Below are 25581 nucleotides of genomic sequence, written 5' to 3' on the forward strand. Positions count from 1 at the left end.
ATTTTTACATATTTAAGTCGTATTTATACATTTTGTTTACTTGCTATGATGTTATAACAATTATTTAATGTTCTGTCAAAAACCTTATGGAAATCGAATACTATCATAACATTACGATCCCATGGTGAACACTAAACAATTGGACAACGGCTGCAAGGTTGACCCATGGGAACTGGAATATCCCATACATGTTTCCAGCACTTAACGTGATATGACGTAATAATATCGACAATTATTGCACTGTTTTACATAATATGTTTGTATGTGCATGTGTTTATTTTTTGTTTCCGACGCTGTGTGGAAATCATTAACAGGTTAATTGGTGGTAATAAGTCCATGAGTGAAATGTATTTAACAGTTTCAAAATATGTCAACTTCTATAATTTGCATGTGTAAAACAAGGTAAAACAAGGTATTCAATTATTATATTATGTTTATATTGTAGTCTTTAAGGTTTCACAACCCTAAGCATGGAGATGATATATATTTATCAGACATTTCCACGCTACACAAAATTCTTGTTGTTTTTATTTACTTTTTACAAATTTTATTTAGGCTATCTATACAGCTTAATTGATAGATATCACTAGGTAAATAGAATAACGACAAGGTGTGCTGAGTAAAGAAAACTCCCAGATGAGATACTTTGTCGAGAGATAGTTATTCATAAATACTATAAATATATTTTATTATTATTGTAATTTTTTTTCTTATAATTATATTAAATTGTTTATTGTTACCTTCTATCAAATATTATTCTATTAAATAGGTATTTAATTTTAACAATAATAATTTATGTGTTTGCTTTTAATTAATTTTTAAAACAAATTAATAAATACTTAGTCCAAGATATAGAATTACAGTTTAGCCAATAGCCATATAGGTTCCTGGATTTCTAGTTTATTATGTTGTACAATAACAGTGTGATCCATTTAAGTGGGTATAGTGATCATCTCTAAAAGTATTAGTTTTTTTTGAATTTTATTTATTTTTTTAACTTTAGGTTTATGTTTTCCTAAAGCCATATAATATTTTAATTTTCTTCACCCTTATATTTATTGGTGAGACACTATCAATTTTTTTTTTCAAATAGTAACTTATAATAACAATATCATGTATTGATAAAACCATTTTCCATGAATTTACGTATTGACATTTTTACTTTTCGTTAATTGGTTTGCGAAATACAGCTCCTCTAAGTATTGGTAGTTTTTACTATTTTCCCAATAATTTTAAAGACCTGGAGCTAGTGATAAAATCGATATCGTTGAATCCAAAGTAACAAAATCAATAACAACTAATTATAGATTACTATTGTACTTTGTACGCTAATCATTTATTAACTTATCGAACGATATCTTATTAATCAGTTATAGCTTCTAGTCATTAAAAATGAAGAAATAGTATAAAAAATACCGAATTTGCCGATTATAACACCTCCTTCAACCACCAATACTTTTAGGAGCTGTATCTTGCAACCTAATCAACGAAAAATAAAAATGCTAACTCGTAAATTCATTATAAAAATGGTTTTATTAATTCATCATATTTTACCATTTGAAAATTAAAAAGTTGATAGTGGTTTCACTAATAAATAATGGTGGAAAAATTTTTAATATTTCACGGTTTTAGAAAAACATAAACCTAGAAGTTTAAAAAAAAATAATAAAAAAAGTTAATACTTTTCGAGATAATTATTGTACTCACTTAAATAGATCTTCTTGTATACTCTATGATAGTTGTTACCTATATTATTAAATATATATTATTTGAAGCAGCATCAGAAGACTTCAGTGATGATCATAACTCATAAAATAAAATTATTTGTATCCCTGAAAATAACGAAAACATTGACAGAATGTCAACATATTATACAGCAGGTGAAATGTGAAATAAATGTACTTATATATGCGATTATTTATAGAAATATTTACTAAAAATATGTGCCTATGTTAAATGTATTGAAGTTTTCTTTGTTTTGAAGATCTATAGATTTCTTCCATTGGCATTGTCGGGAGGAGATAAATTGATAACGCCACTTTACACAAAATTAGAGTGAGTTAAATATTTTCCTTACCACCCCAATGATAACGTAATTGCTTCTACATAATATTATATCTAGGCATATATTTTAAGATATTTAGTAGATAATTATGTTTAAGTTCTTACATATATTAATACATTTACGTTATAACGTTATAACTTAGAGTTTGTGTATTATTAATTACGTAAGTCAGAAAATTAATTATATACCACCTAATTATTCCGTTTTTAGTTTTGTGTTTTTTATTGAGTGCATTAAATAACTATGTATATCTAAGATTAATCATGTATAAATCTAAATAAAAACATAGGCATTGAAAATACGATATTCTTTTTTTAATGTAAAGTATATGATATGCATTGTTAAAGTATATAAAGTAGGTACCTATGCTATATTACTGCGTATCTTTTATTGTAAATCTGAAGTACCTATAAGCTATTACTTTTCATATCATGATTTACATAATAAAGTGATCGATAAGTTTCTAATGACCAACACTCATCTTTGTTATACTGAATAAATCATGTATTTCTCATATAATTAGTTGTTATTGTACTTTTTGAATTAAAACTTATTCTCCATTGTATTACTTCCGAGTATGAGATTTATTACTACTTAAAAACCCTGAAAGTTTCCAACTAGGTACCTACCTACTTTCATATAGTATATACAACGTTTTCAAAAAACTTTTTTTCTGTATTTCAAATCTATATTTAAAATGTATATATAGTCTATTTTATTTTTAGTAGCACGTCATTATTTATTACTGAAAGACCGAATAATTTGCTTTTACATATCTATTTATTATTCGAAAGTGCACAATTGTAATTTAGTAAGAAAATATCTTGACAATTCACAAAAATAAATGAATTATTTTACAAAAAATTACTGATTTTGAGATTAAAAAATATTGTAACGAAGCAAAAACCCTCAACACAACAAAGGCTTTTCTCAGAACCATTAAAACTATGATCGTTTGAAGGAAAAAGTTAACAATCGAGAACAGCGTGGACCACACAAAATATACTTTGTGCAATTTTACATCAATAGAATATGAAAGTATACTGATATAAATCAGGAAACGGCCGGTCCATGAAGGTGTACACGAAATTAACGCGACAAACAGCTAACTTTAGATCAATATAGGCGTAAATACAGTGTAATGGAGTGCATATGTGACAAGGGGTATACCTTTGCCGTACACTCCACTTCAATTCAAAAACCTCCATTACAAAGAATCATTCATCAAAAGACCAATCTCATTTTAAACAATTAATCATAATCATGAATTGAATTAGATACCATCTCATATCTCTAGAAGAAGCAACAACTGGAAACAAAGTAACTCAAAACAATGCAAAGAAAAAAAGAGCACTTTAACCTAACCAAAGTCCGTTAAAGAAACTGAAGACTCGAAGAACACATTGAGCCAGCTCGCGGCCTAAGCTTATTACACTAGACCGAGATCACTTGTTTATCGGTCTCAATTCAATAGAAAGAGCTTAACACAATAAACCATTGACCAACGACGCCCAATGGAGTCTCGCGCCTATAGCACCACAATGACACGAGATGTATTCCATTATAATAATGTGTGTATAGGCAGTGTCTGACGAAACGTCTTGGACTACTTATTGGACTACTATTCTTTCTATGTGGTCACCTGTTAGCTCTTTCTGATGATGCGTTTTGTTGGTTGTCTACCGGACTCGTAACCCGAATTATACCTAGAGTAACATCATTCCAGCTAATATTGTAATTAGTTGATCATACATATCACGTGTCGAGATTACTGATCGCAGGACCACCCACTGGGTCTTTTCTGATCACATTATTTAATCATATATATATATATATTATTTAAATAAGTAAATTCAATTTATAAAATAGAGAAAAGAATTTTTTTTAGTTTTAGAAGCGTGAGATCGTGTGTACCGTTTCAACATTTAGTAGGAGCATTGCGGAATTTGGTTTATGATTATATATGGGGTATATTTGTATTTATTTTCCTTTGAAAAAATATTACAAATTCAAAAAAAATCAAAGGATTTAAGCGCCTCTTGAAAGATATAACACAAATTTTCAAAAGAAAAAAAAATAAAGAAATCAAACTTCCAGACAATTTATCACCACATTTGGTGGCTGATGTGCAATTGGTTACAGTAACATCGGTTGAGGTTATTTTTGGAATTTACAAATGAAACATCCGGGTGAATGTAAGTTTTTACACGATAAAAAAAGGTACATAATGTTAGTTCCTACACGAATATAAAAATGAGATGTGTTATAGCGTTTTCCACTTTGCCGAACTCGCACTGTGGCAGTTTCCACTGTCACTGTGCAAGTTTTTCGGTGTTATCACAAGAACCAACATTTAACTACTAGATATGGAACACGAAAAATGATTATCTTAGTACACTCGTAATTATTGATAACAATTATATTTTATGCAAAAAATATTTTCGTTTTTTAGTTATGTTGGCTGTTTTTTCGCTTTTCAGTTTTCTTTGTTCTAAATTCTATAAAAAAGTAGGTGCTATACAGTTTACCACCTACTCCTATAACTCAATGACTAATAGAATTTTATAATGTACAATAAATTAATGATTTCAAATTTTTAATTTTTATATTTTATCAGTAGTGATAACAACTGTTAACAAAAACCGTCTTAAAAAGCTCGTGCGCCAGTTCCGCACCGAGTTTAAAACACTCGTGCAGTTTTTCAAGATGGAACACATCATACAGGAATTGTGCAAACGCACAGTGGTAGATGGAACACGCAAATGGCACTCAGTGCGCCCTTAGTGCAATAGTGCAAGTAGGTGAAAAACACCATAAGTTCTTATATGGTAAAAAAAAAAACCTGTGCGTATAGTAGTTCTCACACTGCGGAAAATGATATAATATACAAGTTCTTACACAGTAAAAAAGTTCAAATTTTAGTAAGTGTCAATTGATGCTATATTATGGATTAAGTGTTAATATTGTTAATATTTATTATTTAACTATATTTCATGTAATAAATGTACTCAAACTGACTATAATCTATTTAAGAAAAAATAGCATAGGTAGGTACTTAACAAATTTCAAAATAAATAGACGACTAAAATATCTTTAAAAAAAATATATACTGACATATGTAACTGTTTACCTGTTCATCTTGTGTAAGAACTTACTATTCCTTAAACGATCTACCAGATACGCGTACAAAATATATGACTCCAAGCCGTGTATAAAAAAATATTATTGTTCATTATTTGAAAAAATTATTATTATAAAGTCTATTTAATCTATTAATGTACATATAAAATTGATCAACTATATTTAATATATTGTTTTGTTCAGGCATATTATATTAATTATAATTTATTCGTACCACCATATAAAATGACTAGATACACGCTTTCTAAAATTTAAATTAATTATTATATTGTCCTAAAGAAATAAAAGTAGGTACAAAAATAATACATAAATAATTAAAGATATTTTTTTTTTTTTAATGTTATTTGCTGTTAATATTATTTTATATAACCATAATATAATTACACTATATAAACATATATATACATAAATGGTATGTTTCAATGTTTGTATGTTCTACTAAGTTTTAATACGATATATTTAGATATAGATTTTTAGTTATACAAATATAAAATTATATGATTGTATAACAATTATAAAAATTTAGACATTTAAGATATTTAAAAAATAACATTGGCATCAAATTATAACACAAATTTATAGCAAGTTCCATTATTTAAATGGAACTTATAATTATTCCAAAAACTCCAATAAAAAAACATTTTAGACAATATAGATTATTTGTATAATCTGACAATCAACTTGGGTCCTATAATTAACCAATATTAAGTAACAAATTATTTTAACACTGCTATATTATAATATGTACTTAGTACATACATATTAAGTCATACAATTATTAATAGCTTTGTGAAATTTGTTACAACTGACATAATTCAGTAGTTTATTATTTATTTTAAGAAGACGTGTTATATAATATGTTTTTATGCTATACATATTGTCATATTACTGTATAGTTTAACGTTTGATGTTTCTAAGAGAAAATATTCAAAGACAAGAAACGTTAAACTAGGTTAGGAGCTTATGTAAAAATTAACGGTGTCGTCTTATACCATGGCATTTTATTGTCAACTTCACCAACGACATAATATGCCAATTTATAATGATGATTGTCTATGAAAACTTAAAATCCAACCTGCGTATAGTAAGGGTTTTTAGTTGTATTTAATATTTATAATATAACTACGTTTTCTGAATGGTATTTTATGTGTTTATGCAGTGTGTTAAACCACAGAACGCATCTCCCTTCGTGTCATATTTTCTTTAAATAAAAACCATTGAATTGTTATTATTTGTTATTTTTTGTGAGATTCTACATTGTGAAGGTATACTATTGAAACACAATCAACCAAACATAATTGACAATGGTTAGACTGTATGTTTTTTTATTCTAGCTTTATTTGAAACAATTGGATGCAAGTTAATCAATAAAACAATAGTTAATAATATAATCTAGGCACCTATTTACTAATTAATAATACACATTCTTCTAAATTCCTACGAGGACGCAAGGATTTTCCCTAGGTACCTATCTTCTTTTTACACGACACTAATAACTTTTTTGGATTTAAATAAATGTTCATTTAAGGTCTGTGCCAATTTAACAGTCAAATTTCTTCTTAAAATTTTATAAACATTTAAAAAGCACAAGACATGAGATAACAATACTGCAACAATACACCAAATTCTGCAACATTAAAAATACGTTTATTGCATTCATATGGTGCCGATTATTAGGCAGGTATATAACTTAGAAAATCATAAAAATGTATTATTATATAAACATGTTTTGTAATATTATTTTAATACTATTTTTACATTCCTAACAACCGTACATAAATTGGATGCAACTATTTTGGGCAATAATCATCGTGTATAACGAATATGAATAATATTTCAATGGTAACAATAATAACAATAATATGTTATGGCATTTATTATTGTTTGTGATTTTTTTTCCAATTGTATTTTTAATCGTGGACAGAAAATCACAAACGTATTGAATCGTAATCTTGTTTTATAATGCACCGATATTATACAACACAATCTAAATACGTGACCGGGTAACCGGTAAAACTTCTATTGTCACGTGATTTTACACTTAATTGTGACGTTGGGTTTAAACGTGAGAGAATTTCAAGATGAGTTACCAATAGGAAACAGAAATTTGAACGAAAGTACGTCAGTCTTTTGATAAAAATTTAAGCTGTTAAATTGGAATAAAATATGGTTCTAAAAACAATAATTGTTGTGGACATGAATAATAACCATAGTTCACCTACCTATAATACTAAATACAGTATACACTCTCTATAAAATACACACTGACCAAATTGTGATTTATAGTAAAACTAATTAGCTTATACGCATTAGTCTTTACCCATATTGCCTGTGGCGATAAACGAAGGGGTTATAGATTCCCCATCACCTTATGTTTATTTTAAATGTTTAATGTCTCATAATCATAAATAAAATGTTTAATAATTATTATTAATACTGAATGATAAAATAATAGCCTGCTTATTCCTCCCTCCTCATTTTGACAAAATCGTTTGGCTGAAACTGTATATGGAATAATGTAACTATTTATAAAATGACTTTGGTGTTAAATTTAATAAAAATTTAAATTTAAAAAAATAAATATTTTTATGGCATAAGTTATAATTAGATTTGTGTGATAACCTAGTGTGTGGAAATAAAAAAATAAAATATATTTCAGTACATTATTGCCCAAGTGTTAATGAAGAAAAGGTTAACGATAAATCAATGATTCGTCAAAAACACAGTAAAGTTATACCTACAAAATTAAAAAAAAAACTATGAAATAAATAAAACTCATAAAACTATAAAAAGACAAAAAAATACGTGACTACACACTAAAATGAAAAGAAATTCTGGGGATTATACAAGATTATATGGAAAATAGTCTATCTGCACTTACCCAAAAAGTAAATACTGAATAGATTGAATTTGTTAGTAAAAAATGTTAAATGATGATGCTTTTAGATTAATTGTAATGAGTAAACTGTAGGTACCTATTTTATATAATACCTATCTGACTTACTTGATTTGAATTTGAAGAAGCTCAATGACAAAATAATAGCTGACCAAAATGGCAAAATATAATTTCAATCATTCTTAGTATAAATACTATTTCAGCTTTCAATTTCTGTAAATAAACTAAATGGTATGGTGAATAAAACTACATTTAAATAGAAAAATATTAAAAGAGAAAAGTTTAAAAATAATAAAATAAAAGACTAAAAAGAAATAAACAAACAAACAAATAATAATTTTTTTTTTATAAATAAATGTATTTACAATCTGTGATATAATAAATAATAAGTAAATTTGAGATTTTTTAAATAATAATTAAAACAAAAAAATTAACAAGTTCAATTTCATCTGTCCAATTTAAATAAGTGATTATAAATATTAGAACCGTTCAAAAAATATAAGCAGCCTTGGCACGATTTAAAAAAATTGACAAAGAGATTGTTAATTGAAAATTATTTGATTTTTACTTTTCCAAGAATAGTAAAATGTTTAGACGTTTTAAGGCATTATAATATAGGCAATCTTTTCACTTTATGTGAGTAACTGTTCAGTATTAATTGCGTCTATGAAGCCGGAAATATTATTCATTCGGTTATATGTGCGAGCGGTCGCATGGAATTTGATAAAAGGAACAACACCAATTGAAAGACATTGGTTAACGTTTCAGTTCCCCCGAAATTTATTTAGGTGGTTTTGATTTTTTACCTACGATGACTGGTGACTGGTGAGTGTAAAAAAGATTTCGATTTCTCAATAGGGGCGTGAGGAGCATCAATCTCATACATTTTTAATTTTTGAGTTTTTATTCATATCATTTTCGTTAGAAAATATTTTTATTGAGGTAATTAAATTTTCAGACAATATTTGTATTAACCTTCAACAGAAAAATATACACTTTAAACTGTAGTCGAGTTAGATGCACAAGTATAAATACAGCAAAAAAAGATATACCTAACGTACTGTTAGAATTTACAATTACTCGGGATCGCCGAGTTCTGTGACTCTTCAAGCCAGCTATTCTGAGACGTTACTTCCATCGTAAAATGCGCCAAGTGTTCATTTAAATACCTTTAGTAATAATATTAAAATTCGCTCGGAAAACTAATATTGTACCACTACGTAGTGCGATTACATGCGTGAATACATTGTGTTCGTATAGGATTCACTGCGACCTATAGGCCACAAAAGGTTACATCTATATTATGATATCGTACGCACGTGGTAGGCATATACATATGTATAGGAGGTATTTACTTTGTTGATTTAGACTGAAACGAATGTCTTGTAAACGGTTTACGAAACGCGATAGAGTGGGATCGGATGGGGGGGGGGAAATAATGCAAATAATTCAAAAAATAGTGGCATTTGGAAATTGCTTGCTAGACAATCGGCGCGCAATTAGACATGACCCAGTAAACACGAATCTTTGGACTGTGATTATAGTCACATAGCGCCCCGTTAACTGGGGCAATTTTTTCCGACAATTTTGCAAACGACTCGACGTTGCCCGCATTAACATAATCTGCAATGCAACACGGCCATGTTTAGCAAACGGTCTTAGGCACAGGCACGTATTACGTGTTAGGGTCACGCACGGCACACGTGTTTTCCCGTTTTAACGTGCCGTGTCCGTTTAGACAATGCCCGCCGACGATTAATCGACATTTAAATATGCCGTGTACCTACTCGGCGTGTACAAGTGTAAAACAATATCATATGATCATTATTATTATTCTCCGGAAATTGGACACACGGGATATACGTGTTGACTGTATATTTTATATTATTTTATTATAATATCGTCTATGATTGTCACTCGTCGATTGATGATCGTATAATCACGCTATGGGAGATATGCACTGCGCTCCGTCTCCCAACAAAATTATTGACATATCGCGTAGTTCGAGAGTTGTATATTATAAGAGATAATAGAGATATGCATGGGACATTTTTTTTCAGCCCGATCCTGCCTGAAACTTAAATATAACATTTTTTATCCGACGTGGCCTGTAATTTTTTTTCAAGTCCAGCTCAACTCTGTCGTTCGAATATTTTTTTTTTTAATTCTCGATTTTTCTATTTTCGCGGACGATAACTGTTTCTAAGTGGGTGAAAAACATAGTTTCGATATTGTACTCGATAAATAATTTCTGTTAAAACGTAAATGTAACATTTTTACGATAAACGTTTTATTTTAGACCGACCCGGTTCAAAGCTGAGTACGATTATCCAACCATAACCAACCAAAAATATTTTTCTTATGACCCTAGCTGGATAGGCAGGTATTTATAATATAATATGAATATTATAAATATTGTGCACGATGGATGTGTGTTATAGTCGAGAACATTTTTGTGTAAGAATGATAAATATGCATTGACCAAACAAGAAATAGGTACGGTATTTATGTGAAATTGGTTAAATTAGCTTATAGTATCGTTTTTTAACTATTTTACTGCTGTATAATGAGAACGATAATAACTAAACTACTAAACGCTACCTTCAGCCGAGATGAACAGAGAAAATTGTCTCAGCATCCAATGTGATTTTTATTTTGTTCTTGTTTTGTAATAAATTATAAATTATCCAACCTACATACAATAATGTATTTATGTTTGTAAGACAAACAATTCGTTCAATGATTTGATTTTGAACTAATCGTGAATTAAATTGAAATGTTGAGTAACTACAGGTTACGCTGTTGTTCTTTTGTTTCTATATGCAGGTATTTCGAAATTATAACAATCAAAACAGTACGATATATTTGTATAATGTATAACACATAAGCATATATAAATACATACCTAATATGTATATGATATACATTTAGTCATTTAGGTATAACATATTAAATAATAAGACAATTTTACATTTTTTTAAACACATTTTCACTTTATGTTGAAATTAATAAAGTTGTTAAGTTGTTAATTTCGTTTATCTATATTTGAATGATAATAAAGTATACAACTTAATTAATTTAATAAATTATTTAAAAAAAAAAAAAAAAAAAAACCGACAACAAATTAAATTTATAAATAAATTATATTACTACAGATTTTATCGTACACAATTACATGCATGCAAGATTTTAATTCAAGTAAAGAATGTTTAATTATTTATAATAATTTTAATCCATAAATTGTAAATATTGTAATAACTCAAAAATTAAGAAAAAATAAAAATTATTATACTTTAGATTTATTAAAATTATTTTAATTAAGTAATACAACCAAGGCTTATGCCAATAGTTATATTGAAATTAATAAATTTAAATTAAATGGGGGAGAGTGATTTGGAATTAATGGGATCTGTATCTTTCTCTTTTCTTATAAGAGCTGGAGAATATATGATATCAGATATAGGTATTATAAAATGTCCAAATTTGAGCTATTACCTTCCTGCTGATCGTCGGAGGGTTCTCGAAGTTGTAATTTGAGAATATGATCAAATACACCATAGTAATAAAATATTCATACATTAATTATAAAAATTAATATACGTAAGATTATAATGCTCGTGCGCCTTACCTTATTCGCAGCTGTATTTGATTTATTCAGGTGACTATATAAGGTTAAGAAAAAAAAAAGGTTTTTAACACTCAAATTGAAATAAACGCAACACTTATAAATGTTCATAGAAAAAGTCAGTTGTCGCTCGCTAGATTCAATTTGATCGGCCTTGGTGGTGCTCGTGCACTCTTGAATGGTTGTTGCAGTAGATAAATGTGCTCATGAACTGGTGGATGGTGCTCATGCACTGATGAGAGGATACGACTTGGTCAAGCCAGTCAGAGTTGCAGGCGGCTCCATCAAAAGCCTCTGCGTTTCCAAAGATTTACCGTTATCCTTGGTGACAGAGACCTTCATTGGTCCATCCCTTATTGTCTCCGACGGCACACAAAATAGATCACACGTGCGGCGACATATTGTCACAACTACGTCTGGGTTCCTACTTGATCAGACAATATAAATCGTTCCTTTCATCAGTGATTAAATTAATTTATTGGGTTTTAATGGTTATCTACGTGTGATGACTTAACCTAACCATTGTTTATTTTATTAAATATTTAAATAACTTATTAACATGATATGTAAGCATATCATTACAATATCTGTAAATTTTATTTCTGTTCACATTGTTCAAATTGTAGGTTAATAACCTAAGATGTTGAGTTATAATAAAAAAAAAAAATGATGATTAAATAAAAATGTATTAATACCTAATTAAATGTATTTTTTCGCATCCCATATTTTATAATCTGAAAGAAAACAGCCTCTCTTAGTTATTATATTTCCATGGAATTCATTAGCTTCCGCTAATCACTCAGATTACTGTCATCTTAGCAATGAGCTACGCAGTTGATTCTTTCCTTTTTGAAACTTTTTTTGTCATAATATATTGTTATATTTTCCTTAATGTTGTTTGTTTAGCAGATTTAATATGTTTTTTTAATCAAACATTTTGTTTTTAATTTTTTATAGTGATACGTCTCCTTGGACTTTTAAAAGTACATTTGTTTAAAGTAATAAGACTTTATGTAACAGTAGGTAGTTGTATAATATAATTTTAGAAATGCATTTTGGAAATCGAAGTATAGAGAAATGAACTTATTACATATTTTTAGCTTATAAAATATATCGTTTAAATCCATTTTAGAACATAGTTATTATTGTAATTATTTTATGTTTTATAATATCTGCAACAATGTGATTTGCTACATAGGTATGCGCAAGCCTCTTTTTCAGAGTATGCAGAGACTGCTACTGGCCTGCTCTTAATGTTATTTTAAGCATTTAAATTCTAATAAAATGCACATGCAATACACAAAAATTACTTAAAACTCAAATTTACAACTTATACAGATAAAAAAAAAAAAAAAAAACATTATCATATAAATAAAAATTATAATTTATCATAACACCATTATAGCGTTGGGTATAGTTTTCAAAATTCATTAATGTTGTTTTCGGAACTTTGTTTATTATTCTACATTTACAAGAATCAATATATTTAACCTTTTTTGAAACATAATTTTTCACTCGAAAATGATCGCTCACATTATACCTTATGACCGGTATAATTGCAAATGTCTTTAAAATTGTTCAAAAATGTTTCGTTCAATATAATATTTAATCATTGAAGCCAAATGTGAAGCATTTTAGCGCTCAAGTCGCCTTAAATTTTTTTTTATTATTTTTTCATATTTTTGTAACAAATTTATTTCAGTTACCAATTTATTCAACTTCATTGCATTTAAACTGATTGCTTAACAAATGTATATCTGTGATACATATTTATACGTTAATCAAATGTTATCACTGTCGTTAGTCTGATATCATCTCCCTCGTTTCTAATAATTTTTCATCATTGTAAAAATTTTAATATAGGTACGCACTAATTATTTTTCTTGAGCAAAAAAAGGTATTTTTCCAGAGTTGATTTTCGTCCCTGGAAGAACTTCAGGGTATACACCATATACCATACGTCTATGATAGGCTATTCGAGATTTGATGTAATTTGATAGTTAAGTAGCACATGTTAAATACTATTATTTATATAAAATTTTATATTATAATAAGATCAACTGGTGTTAATATGAAATACCTAATGACAATATGATATGTTGAGAGGTGAAGTTACTCATTGAGAGCGCTCATCCTTTAATAATCTAGTATATATCATGTTATTCCCTAATATAATAATTTTTTACCACCTAAATATATACATGTATATGTATATCATCTGTAATATTACTAATAATTATAATAATCATCAACATCATCATTAGATCATATTATGATAATGTTGCGGCAATGCGTGCAGCAAACACGTACACAACTACAGTTTTAGGTACACCAATCAGTATGACATTACATTTGCACATACAGTAGGTAGATTACATATTTATAGGTAGATATATTATTATATTACTGTTGTGGCGTTCCGGAAAATCGATTTCATTTACAATAATAATATTATGTAGATATACATCTAGTAGGTACACCTAGTATGCAATGTAACTATATGATATCAAATAAATCATAATATTCCTACATCTATTGTAGACCTGCTGACATGCAGTACACCTGTCGATTTAATAAATGTTTATATACATATATATACATACATGTAATATATTAGGTTTATTATAGCATAAGTGGAAATCTGGCGTACTTATAACAATGTCAGAAGACGTAACTGGATAATATATAATATTATATACTCACGCGTATACCTACTGATATTTTTTATATATGTATATATATATATATATATATATATATATATATTCATTCGGTGATTATGTCATGGTTTGGGTCTGGTGGCAGAGAAAAACGGTGCAGCCAGTGAAAAATGGAGGGAAACTAAGGCGATACATAATTAACTGTCTCGAGCCAGTGTTCGTCATAGACCACTCCACCATCACACGGGGAAATCGTATTGTTGTTTATTAGATAAAGTACAGCTACATTATCATTACCGTTATTATTATTATTTATTATCGTTATTTTTAGTATCATTTGTATATTATCGCTGTGGTTTATGTTATTACTATACTACTATCATTGTCTGTATCCTCAACCAGTTCACTAGACATCTAGAAAACAACAACAGTGAGCCATTCGCAGTTCTCGTCGTTGTGACTACTGAACTTTTAGTGATACACATTTTAAAATATTAAAGACTTTTGAACGGAAACATCAATCGATCTACTCACTAAACGTCATGATCTCCACACTACCAACCAGGGTAAGTCACTACATAAAATTATTTACGTGGGTAAAAACATTATAAGAAAAATACATCATCTGCATTCTGAATGTTGACCACAGGCATCTTAACGATCGAACTTATTCCCTCAAAAATAATTTCTCGGAAAATTCTTTGAACCGTTTTGTGAAATATTTGCATGGAATCTATGGATAGACTCTACATACACGCTATATGATACACAATAATGTGGTGTAATGTATTATTTGCATGTCGCCCACAATAATTAGGATAAACACAGTAGAAATATAATTACTATTAAACGTCTGCCTTTAATAACCACAGACAAAAGACAACAGTTCCATAGTTAATAGTCTGTAGTATTATATATCGTACTTTTCAGTTTTTCATTATAAATACAAACATATATACAGCCCAATAAATCATAAATTCGCAAGTAAAAAATCTTTAGTTAACTTATATAAAATATTGGTAAGTAATTGTATCATACACAATATTATATATAGGTATTATTATTTTGATTTTTGATACCTCCATCATAAATAGCTAAAATGAAATTGGAGATATTTTAGAATTACTTTTGTTTTAGTACATTATTATGTGATCGTATTTTAATATTGTATTATATTACATTAATGATTAAGCTGAGTAAATGTTTTACAATAGATTATTTTTGTATGTAAATTTATAATATATACAATATACATACAAAGCATAATATCTAAATCAAATATTTAGTTTTTAATAATATTAGAATGTATTAAATTTACTTTTGAGATCATTTCAAGTAATATTTTAGAAGATTCGCTTAGAATTAAACTTTTCAATGTAATAATGTAATTGTGTTTATTTTAAATTCTTAACGACAATATCACTTAAATAAATAAAACATGTTTTCTGTAAATGACATAAAATGAGATATTTTAACATTAATATAACAACTAAATCAAATATTCATGCTTCAATAATATACCTAGAATATTATAATAAATTTATACTTTTGAAAACATTTCCCAAATTCTCCCTAAAGATTCATTTATAATTAAACATTTAATCCTTTAAATAAAATAATATATTTGCATTATTTTTTTAATTCATAATAGATTGTTGCTTCCAAATAAAATTAAAAAATGGGATATTTATGCATTATAGTATAATAATACTAATAAGTAATAAGGGCTAACTCTAATCAATCATATCAAATATGTTTGATCGGCATCGTAAATAATACTTTTTCATTCGATTTCATTTTTTTTTTTTTAATTATAGTAGATAGATAATTAAAAAATTATAGTTATTTTTATTATAATTAAAAAAAGAAGATTTTATACGATGTACAGAAAAAAATTCAGCATATATTTTTTTCAGCATAAAAATCTGATTTGAGTAACTACCTACTTTAAGTTTTGTCTTGAAAATGAGCACCTACGTTGTAATCATACTAAATCGTTTGAAAATGTAATCTAAATGCATATTATTTCTCATGTCATATAATGGCATGTATAGAAATGAGTAAAAATTACACTTTTATATTATGTTTCACTCTAATCTATTTTCCCCTCTTATATAAATTACGTTAACTTTACAATGACTAAAGCAATGAACAAAATCGTTATTGAAAAATGTTCCTATCTAAATGTCTCGACTGTGTTTCAGTAGAAGTGACCTAAATTTGTTTTAAGATCTCATAATACTTTCAGTCCGAATTAATTTAATAATCGTAATACAAGTTTTGAAAAAAAAATTAAATGAAGATAAAAACCTCATTAATTGCTATACATTATAGTTAGTTTTGTATAGACTTTTTCACAGAAAAATATTGAGGATCTAATGTTTTGGACAATATTTCGTTAGATAATATTAATTTTAAATGCAAATTTATTATTAGATATACCATATATATATATATACATATATATACATATAAACTTATGTCTCAGTTGCCATTTTATAAATTCAAGGATAGAAAAATTATATTATTTTTCAAACTTACTTGCTAATGAAACAAAAGATTTTTCAATTAAAAAAAACTTGTCTTTTTCTTAAGTATTTAATACTTAACTCGAAGTCACAACTCACAAGTTAATATTAAATCATTCACTATACCAGGATTCATTAATTTAAAATTAAACAAATTATTTTAGAATTATTTATTATTTTTTTATTTAAAATAAATTTTAATTTACATACTATACGGATAACGTAACATTATAGGTATTAAGATTCTTCATAAAAAAGTCAACACTAAAATTAAATCGAAAATTGATTTACAGCTCTCGATTGGTGTCCACTTTCGAGTGATGTAACATTTGAATCAACCTCAACCCAAATAATACGGTACCTTGCACGAGTTGTTTACTTGGAAACAATGCACAACATTTCACATACCTAGGTACTTCGAAATTTCCATAAATGTATGTCTATAGATATTACAGTCAATAAATATTAACTTACTAGGACTTAATGATATTTGTTTTGGCAAATAAAATAAAAACATAGATAATGTTCTTATACATACATTGATGTTTCTAGGTAAGAATCACCCTTTATATTGTTTTAGATTCTGAGCGAAACGAGGAATGTATTGGTTTTACAATGACGCTTCTTTCTTTTTTTTTTTTTATTCAGTAAGCACTTTTTCTCCCTCAAAACTTCCTCAAAAAGTATCTAGTGTAGCATCTTTACTGAAAGGTAATGTTCTTGATGTGGTACTTGGGAATGGTAATTTTTCGATTTTCGAAACGGTATTTGAAATAAAAGCAGTTAAATAAGAAAAAACATACAATTTCACAATTTCGCGATAATATTACGAATAATATTAAATAATTACGTTTTCTACCAGAAATATTGCTTCAAATGAGAAAAATGACAGAGATCTTTTTTGTTTTATTTTGGATTTTGTTCCTTATGGTTTAAATTTCGGAAAATTTTATCCATTTTTAAGCTATTTATAGACATTTTAATTTTGGGAGTTTTTTTTTGTTGTAATTCGATTAAAAACATTCCTAAAAACTTGAAATTTGGGTTGTTTACTTATTATTCACCTTACCTAGACATGGTAAAATTTTCAAAACATTTGAGTGACTTTTGAGCTTTTTCTTTTCTTTTATATTCTTTTTTCATTTTTATGGTATTTCTTAATTATAAACTACAATTATAATCGTATAAATAACCTATTTATATAAATCATTCTTAAGCTGTTCTTGTAACGCTTTGTTTATCACCATAAAAACGAATAAAATTAAATAAAAAATATTCCCTCGTCCGCTCAGATTCGTTTTTTATCGAATGCAATCATTGCATTCAAATCGAATACAGTAAAATTACACTATCCTGTTCGAAGACCGAAAGGACAATGGACAAACATCCACCACCGAAATGCTGACCTAATTTTTAGTTTGTTCATCCCAATTATTAAGAAAAATAATTCATTACTTTTGATCCCCCCCCCCAAGTACCAACTAGATTCACTTTCTGATCGAATGAGGTACTGGAGTCAAAAATCGAAGCACTTTTACTGCCCCAAAACGTGATGACAGATACACAAAAAAAAATAGCTCAAAAATGGCTAAAATTTTCCGAAATTTAAACCGTAAGGAACAAACCCCAAAATACTACAAAAAAGATCTCTTGTCATTTTTCATTTGAAGCAATATTTCTTGTAGAAAACGTCCTCCGTAATTATTTAATATTATAAAATCATAAAATCGTACGTTTTTTCTTATTTAACCGCTTTTATGTCGAGTACCGTTTCAAAAATTGAAAAATGACAACTTTAAAGTACCAGCTCCAGAACATTAACTTTTAGAAAAGATGCTAAACTTGATACTCTTTAGCAAGTTTAGAAGGATAAAAAGTGCTTACAGAATAAAAAAGAAATAAACATTATTGTAAAACCAATTAATACATTCCTCACTCCGCTCAGAATCTAAAATTAAGGAAAAATCGGGAATTTTTACGCACAATCAATTTTTGACGAAATTGATTTTTGTTTTTGATCTAACTTTAAAACAAATGACTATAAATACATGTAATTTTTACTGAATGTTTATATAAGCATATTCTATCTACCATGCAATTTTCAAACATTTTCGACCTAAGTTGAACTATTCATAGGCATAATATGCAATTTTCGATCATTATTAGTTTTTTTTAAACTAATATCATCGATAAAAATTTATTTGTTGGTAGAAAAGCTTGAAAATTTAATACAAGGCTCCTAACATATTGTTACAATAGCAGACGAAAAATAAAATAAATACATAGGTAGTCACAATTTTTTTATAAGCATTTTAATTTTTAATTTTGACAAAATACGTAAAACTTACGGCAATGTTCAAATTATCTTAGATAGAAATTCATAACAATTTTCGTTTAAAAACTAAGATTTTAAAATTTAATACAAGGCTTCAACCATATTGTTACAATAGCAGTTGAAAAATATTAAAAATACATTGACACGATTTTTTTTATAAGCATTTAAAGTTCAAATGTTTACTAATTACGTGAAATGTAGATTATATGTTTTAAACAGACAGATTCACGTTGCTAAGAATAAAATAAGATGCATTATATGGGTTTAAATTTTAAATTTACATTGATTGCTGTACATACAAGTTATAGCGTGGCTTGGTGACTGGGAGTAGGTAACGGCCACAGCTACTAGCTTCCGGATGGGTGACCTACCGTAACAACTGTAAAAATAACATACCGTACCAACACTTTACCCTTACCACAGCTCATAACCCCTACAACGGCTAATGGCCTTAGTCACCGGGTTTAAGATCAATAATAAAATTTAAAAAAGTATAACATTACATATCATGAATCTATTTGTTTAAAAATGAGAATTATTTAATACAGAATACCTACTTTACTTTACTTATTTCACTTTCTGTACTTAGGTAAATCCACGATGCTATTTAAGTATTCGTTTAATAATTAAACTTTCATACACGCGAAATTAATATGTATATGTTTATTGTTTATACACACAAGATCGACAGAAAATATTTGTTGACACGTTGGACCATTATGTGTTCTAAAAGATTATTATAATTTGAGGTTATAGGAAACCAGCCAAAACGTTAGCTAAAATATTTTTATAATATTATAGGTACCTGCTAGACTTATGATAGATCAAAGTCATCTAAGAGTTACTTACAGTGTTCATCGTTTGGGCATAAATTCTTGAAAATATTACAATATTAATTTTTTCCCTAACTACCTACCTATTGATGTATCAAAGAAATACGTTCGAAAAAATCTGAGACGCATGTCTAATATTTTATCGTGAATAACACTGCATGTTTATTACATTAATACTGTTGCATCAACGAGAAAGACACCGAAAGAAAAGCGTCAAAATTATTCGTAACAAAAGACATAAACGAATATATTGGTTCATTGTGTTCAGACCGATAACGTGAAACTGATATGGAAGCGGACGCGTGTACTGTATATTATAATATTGATATAATAGCACATTAAACCTGATGATATTTTGAATCACGGGAGTTAAAAATAATGTTTTAATATTTTTTCACAAAAAAAAAATCATTATGTTTTGTCAAACGTGCCAGCACGTTTCAGTTTACAATGACCATGTTATTAATACGTTATTCACGAACTATCGTTTAATTTTTAAGAAATGAAAAAAATAGATATCGTTAGCATATAAATAAATTGTACAACTAACTTTTTTCCAAAAAACTGAAATCGAGTCATATTTATAAAATATATCAATAGGTATTCGTGCCATAAATCAATAACGGCTATGATAACTAAAAGTTAAAATGAAAATAATATTGTGATGCGCAATTATTCACACCACAAAATTTTTAATTTTACACTAAACAAAGAATTTTTTGTAAACTGTAGACAATATTTCCTAGTTACAATATAATAAAATGAGAAACCTGTTGTCTAGGCTTTCAGAATATTAGTTTTTGTGACATGGGCTCAGAGAGCTGCCTGGTGCCAATACTACGGTGAGCAGATAGGGGACGGCCGTAACGAAGAACATCATGAAGATCATTACGTAAGTATACAAAAATCAAATGTTATAGACTAATAAGTAATTTGTAGTACTAATAATAGTAACAGCTTAATTGATTTTCGTGAAAATTGTCCCTATGATGAACAATTTGGATGAACTTTTAACGATCGATTGTTTCGATATTGAACAATAATATTATACGATTACAAACGTTAGCTTAGATTAAGAGAGTAACATAAGAGTTCAACCAAAACACAAAATATCAACTGTTTAAGGGCAACAATGGAATATGTATGGACAATTTTTTTAAATTTAATTTCTGAACTAGTTTTTTTCGCTTTTGTGCGACAATAATTAAAAACTACTGTACTTAATTTTGGGTAGCTAAGCACAAGTTCAAAGCTGTAAGTTCCACGATATTATAATTGATTTAACCTAATTTTATCCTGCAGGTGTCGCTTATGACCTACAACTTTGTGGTTATTTTTTAACTTTGATTTTTGGTTGGTTCACAGGTGAAGCCACTTTACAAGTATGGATATTGGGTACACGATCCAAAAACGAAGGATGTCAAGAGCCACTGGGAACACCGAGATGGAGACACGGTGCACGGTTCGTATTCGTTTCTACAACCGGACGGACATATGAGGGTGGTCGAGTACACGGCTGACAAGCATAATGGTTTCAACGCACACGTCAAATACATGTACGAAGGACACAATGACGGAGGGAACGGTGACGGTGGCGGATTCGGAGGTAGTGACGGAGGCGGATTCGGGGGAAGTGGTGGCGGTGGAGGATTCGGCGGTGGCTTCGACAATCATTTGGAAGACGCGTCGGGAAAACAGTCGGCACCAGGTGGCGGAGTCGGAGCCCGGCCCAAACAGCCGTTGCACAAATTCTACAAGAAACCACGAACGGAAAAACACGGTGGTCAACCGGGTCAGTATAAAAAGCCGCAACAGTTCGACGGCCGACCGAAATCGGTGGGTGGCTACAAGAAACAGCGACTACCGCCGTCCGCGGAACAGTCGGCTGAACATCACCTTGGTAGCAGACCCAACAGCCATTTCGATCAGTTGCCCAAGTTCGGTGCCCCTGGACATCATCACGCCAATCCACTTGGCGGCGGCGACGGCGGAGCTAGTAATCCTGAACGTTATCACGCAAACCAGCTGAGTGGCATTGGTAGCCCCGAACGTTATCACGCAAACCAGCTGGGTGGCGTTGGTAGCCCCGAACGTAATCAGGCGAACCATTTGGGCAGCGCCAGTCCATTCGGGTATTTAGCTGAAGAACAGGGTGCCGATCAACCGATCGATCACTTCTCCCGTAAGTACTCGTCGACGACGTCAGTGGACAAGTCTGCTTATCTGACCGGCATCCAGCAATTGTCGTCCGAACACGACCCGGTGGTGCACCGACAGCCGGACGTCGCGCCTGCAGCGTCGACGGAACGCCAGCACCACAGCGGTTCGTCCGAGGAACGACAGCAACAGGTTCCGGAATCTGAACTGCAGCCACCTCGACCGGTACAGGTGAACGGGCCTTCCGAAGAGCCACGTTACGACGTGAGTGCACCGATACAGTACGACGAAGACACTGATAACCGTTCGCGGGAACGTGATGACAGAGACGAAAGGGACGCCCAGGACGACAGAGACGACAGAGATTATCGGGATGACCACGCGGCTGATTCTGCAGATGAAACGGTGGTAACGGTACAAAAACAACCATTGCGGGAATACCACTTCGATGAGGAACCACCATATCCGTTTGAAATTCCTGAAAACGTGAAAATCTCTGGCAAATACCAGAAAAGACATTCATCCCAGCCACCACCACCAGCAAACATGCACAGGTACATGTCCGCATCGTCGTACTTTCCCAGCTGGTTCGGTGGTAGCAGACAGTACGATTAGGGAGCGTTAGGATTGGCTATGAGGTGAATGACTATTTTCCAGAGCAATAATATTATTATAGTTGCGGTTTGTTGTATTTTTATTGTTAAATTGTTTTAGTTATTACTATCAATATATTTCCATATTGTTAACTCTGTAAGTATAGCGGGTATAATTGCCTATACAACTTGTTGCTATACATACATTAAGGTAAAATCGAATAGAATAAGGTATCGAAGTCAAATACATATTTCATATACGGTACCTAGTGTATTATTTTTATGTAGATAGCATGACTCACGTTACTTATGATTATAATAAATCAGGATTACCTACGAATTACAAACAACTCATATTATTATAAGGTATAATTAATAAAATATAAGGTACAAAAATAATTATTTAGGTACATTTCATGACTTTGTAGTTAGATTATTAACTATAATATTATTATTATATAGCTGGTTTATGCTAACTGCTAAGTTTCATTATAAGCGATTCGTGTATTATACCATTTTGTTAATTATTTTTACCAAAATAAAAATATACCTACTTACAAAAATTTTTAGATTTCTTTATTGAGTTGTTCACATTATTTAAATATATAATATTGATGTATAAAAGGAATCTCACGTGTAATATTTGAAATAAATTAACAAAATCCTAACTAAAATTTGAAAATGTACTCTGTAGATTTTGGGCGAAACGGTAGATTTTTTATTAACTTTCCTTTTCTAAACTATGATCTATAGTTGCTATTTATATAATATTAATAAATTATTGTAATATAATATTGAATATTCACAGTTACTACATAATGTTATATTTTGCTGAATTATGTATTATTTTATACCTATAGAACATTTAATAGTTATTATGAAATTTCATGACTTACGTAACAGTACTTGCGTATTATGTATTATTATAGCGTAAACTGTGGATATCTTCTGGAGTCAATAAATCCTACATTTTTAATATAATAATAATAATATTTAAAATCACATATTTTAATTTCATTAATTAGATTAACACAAACTCAAATAAACTGTATAAATAAAAAACAATACTATATTAGAATCCAAATTTTCAACAGCAAACGTCATTAAACTGAAACAATCACTTAATCGATTTAAAATTTGAAATAACATGAATTTTTCACGTTATTAAGTTGGCTACATTAGTTATCAGTAGAGCACGAATTTATATGCACTTAAAAGTATCGAAATATGTCATATATAATATATGCAGTCAAAATCGCAATAAATAAATATATATATTTACACTTTGACACTTTCTATGGTTACTTAATTATTTTTAATATTATTTATTTATCTATTTTTTTTTTAAACTTTTAAACTTTTAAATTTTAAATTACTTTTTTTTTATAACAAATCACGATATCACTTACGCTTTGGACCACTTGTGGTATTACCTTGTATGGTAGCCGAGACCAATTTTTTGATAAGTGGATTCGAATGAATGTTTAGGTGGTTGAAGAATCTTTTATAGAAACATTTGGATTCCTCAGCTATTGTTTTTAGTTTTAAGTCTGAATGGAGGGAAAAGGATGTAGGGAGGAGCATTTTTTAATTTCCTTAGAGCAATGTTTTGGAATGCTTGAATTTTATTAACGTTTGATTTTTTTGCACTACCCCATAACTGCAAACCGTACGTCCACATTGGTTTCAGTAGACTTTTATATATAAAAAGTTTGGGGCACGTGGAGGTGTATTTATCATTGCATAATACCATTTTAGCATGCGTAGGTGACTATTTAAAACTAGTCTTTTGGTTCTTATATGGTAGGCCCAAGTTTGTCTTTGATCAAGTGTTAGACCAAAATATTTAACAGTAGGAGACAAAGGAATGGGTGTACCATATAGAGATACATTTGGACTGTCTGAGGGTGAAGGTAGTGTGGATAGATTTACTTTGATTGAATTTGAACCGCCAAATGGTAAACCAGTTTTCCATATAGGTAATATGATTTTGTAGATTTGAAGAGGCAGTGAGGGGAGTGTTGTTGATGGAAATTATCGCTTTGTCATCTGCATAGTCGGCTACTGACGTAAAAGGAATAGTTGGTTGGTCTGAAGCATAAATGTTGTATTGAATAGGGGATAATATGCTGAAATATATATATAAATTATTATTAAACGACTATGAATTTTAGTTTTAATTTTTCAACTACACAAATTATTATATTAAATGTTCACTTCAATATGCAATACATTTTGAATTTTGCCAAAGTATGCAAAAATATGCAATAACCTATAAATATGCAAAAAAAATTTACCATTAGCTTCAAATTATGATGGTTCGTGGAGATAACTGACAAAAATCCAAAAACATTAAAAGAAAAAAATATGCAAATGTATAGAAATCCACGCTCTAGTTATCAGTGACTTATCAATTTATCATCATAGATCTTATACCAATAGACACTGAGATAGATAATATTATATACTGGAGCGTGGACTCGCCATTCATGTAATGATGAAAAAATTGAGCCGTCTTGAATTCCGTTTCTACCACCACCGAATGCAAAATATTTTATTTTTACGTACCACAGATGTGTAGTTATGATTATTCCAGGAAAGTCAATTACATAAAAATTTAGCACAAAATAGTGTCGAATATGCTAGAAAAAGTATGCAGTTGAAAAGTCGTTTATTTTTCTTCCTAACTATAATATAATTTGAAAGAAGTATTGAACAATAAACCTTCTCTCCCAAAGAAACTATTAA

General features: G+C 29.2%; 1 protein-coding gene across 1 annotated transcript; it reads left to right on the forward strand.

The window, feature by feature from the left end:
- Window positions 1–14598: 14598 nt before the first annotated feature.
- Window positions 14599–23396, forward strand: LOC107167474 (uncharacterized). Its single transcript, XM_015516524.2, has 3 exons — window positions 14599–14953; window positions 20865–20975; window positions 21449–23396. The coding sequence occupies exons 1-3, from the start codon at window positions 14930–14932 to the stop codon at window positions 22853–22855; spliced, it is 1542 nt and encodes a 513-aa protein (XP_015372010.2). The 5' UTR covers window positions 14599–14929; the 3' UTR covers window positions 22856–23396.
- The last annotated feature ends 2185 nt before the right edge of the window (window positions 23397–25581 follow it).

Source organism: Diuraphis noxia, unplaced genomic scaffold, assembly GCF_037042655.1.
Source record: "Diuraphis noxia isolate RWA-SAM2 unplaced genomic scaffold, SU_Dnox_SAM2 contig0003, whole genome shotgun sequence".
NCBI classification, from domain to species: Eukaryota; Metazoa; Arthropoda; class Insecta; order Hemiptera; family Aphididae; genus Diuraphis; species Diuraphis noxia.

What these genes read in the sequence shown, in the direction of transcription:
- LOC107167474 (XM_015516524.2), top strand. Translation starts at nt 14,930, where the DNA reads ATGATCTCCACACTACCAACCAGG. An exon ending in TCTCCACACTACCAACCAGG is followed by an intron (nt 14,954 to 20,864) that starts GTAAGTCACTAC and finishes CCTGTTGTCTAG; the next exon opens with GCTTTCAGAATATTAGTTTT. An exon ending in AACATCATGAAGATCATTAC is followed by an intron (nt 20,976 to 21,448) that starts GTAAGTATACAA and finishes GTTGGTTCACAG; the next exon opens with GTGAAGCCACTTTACAAGTA.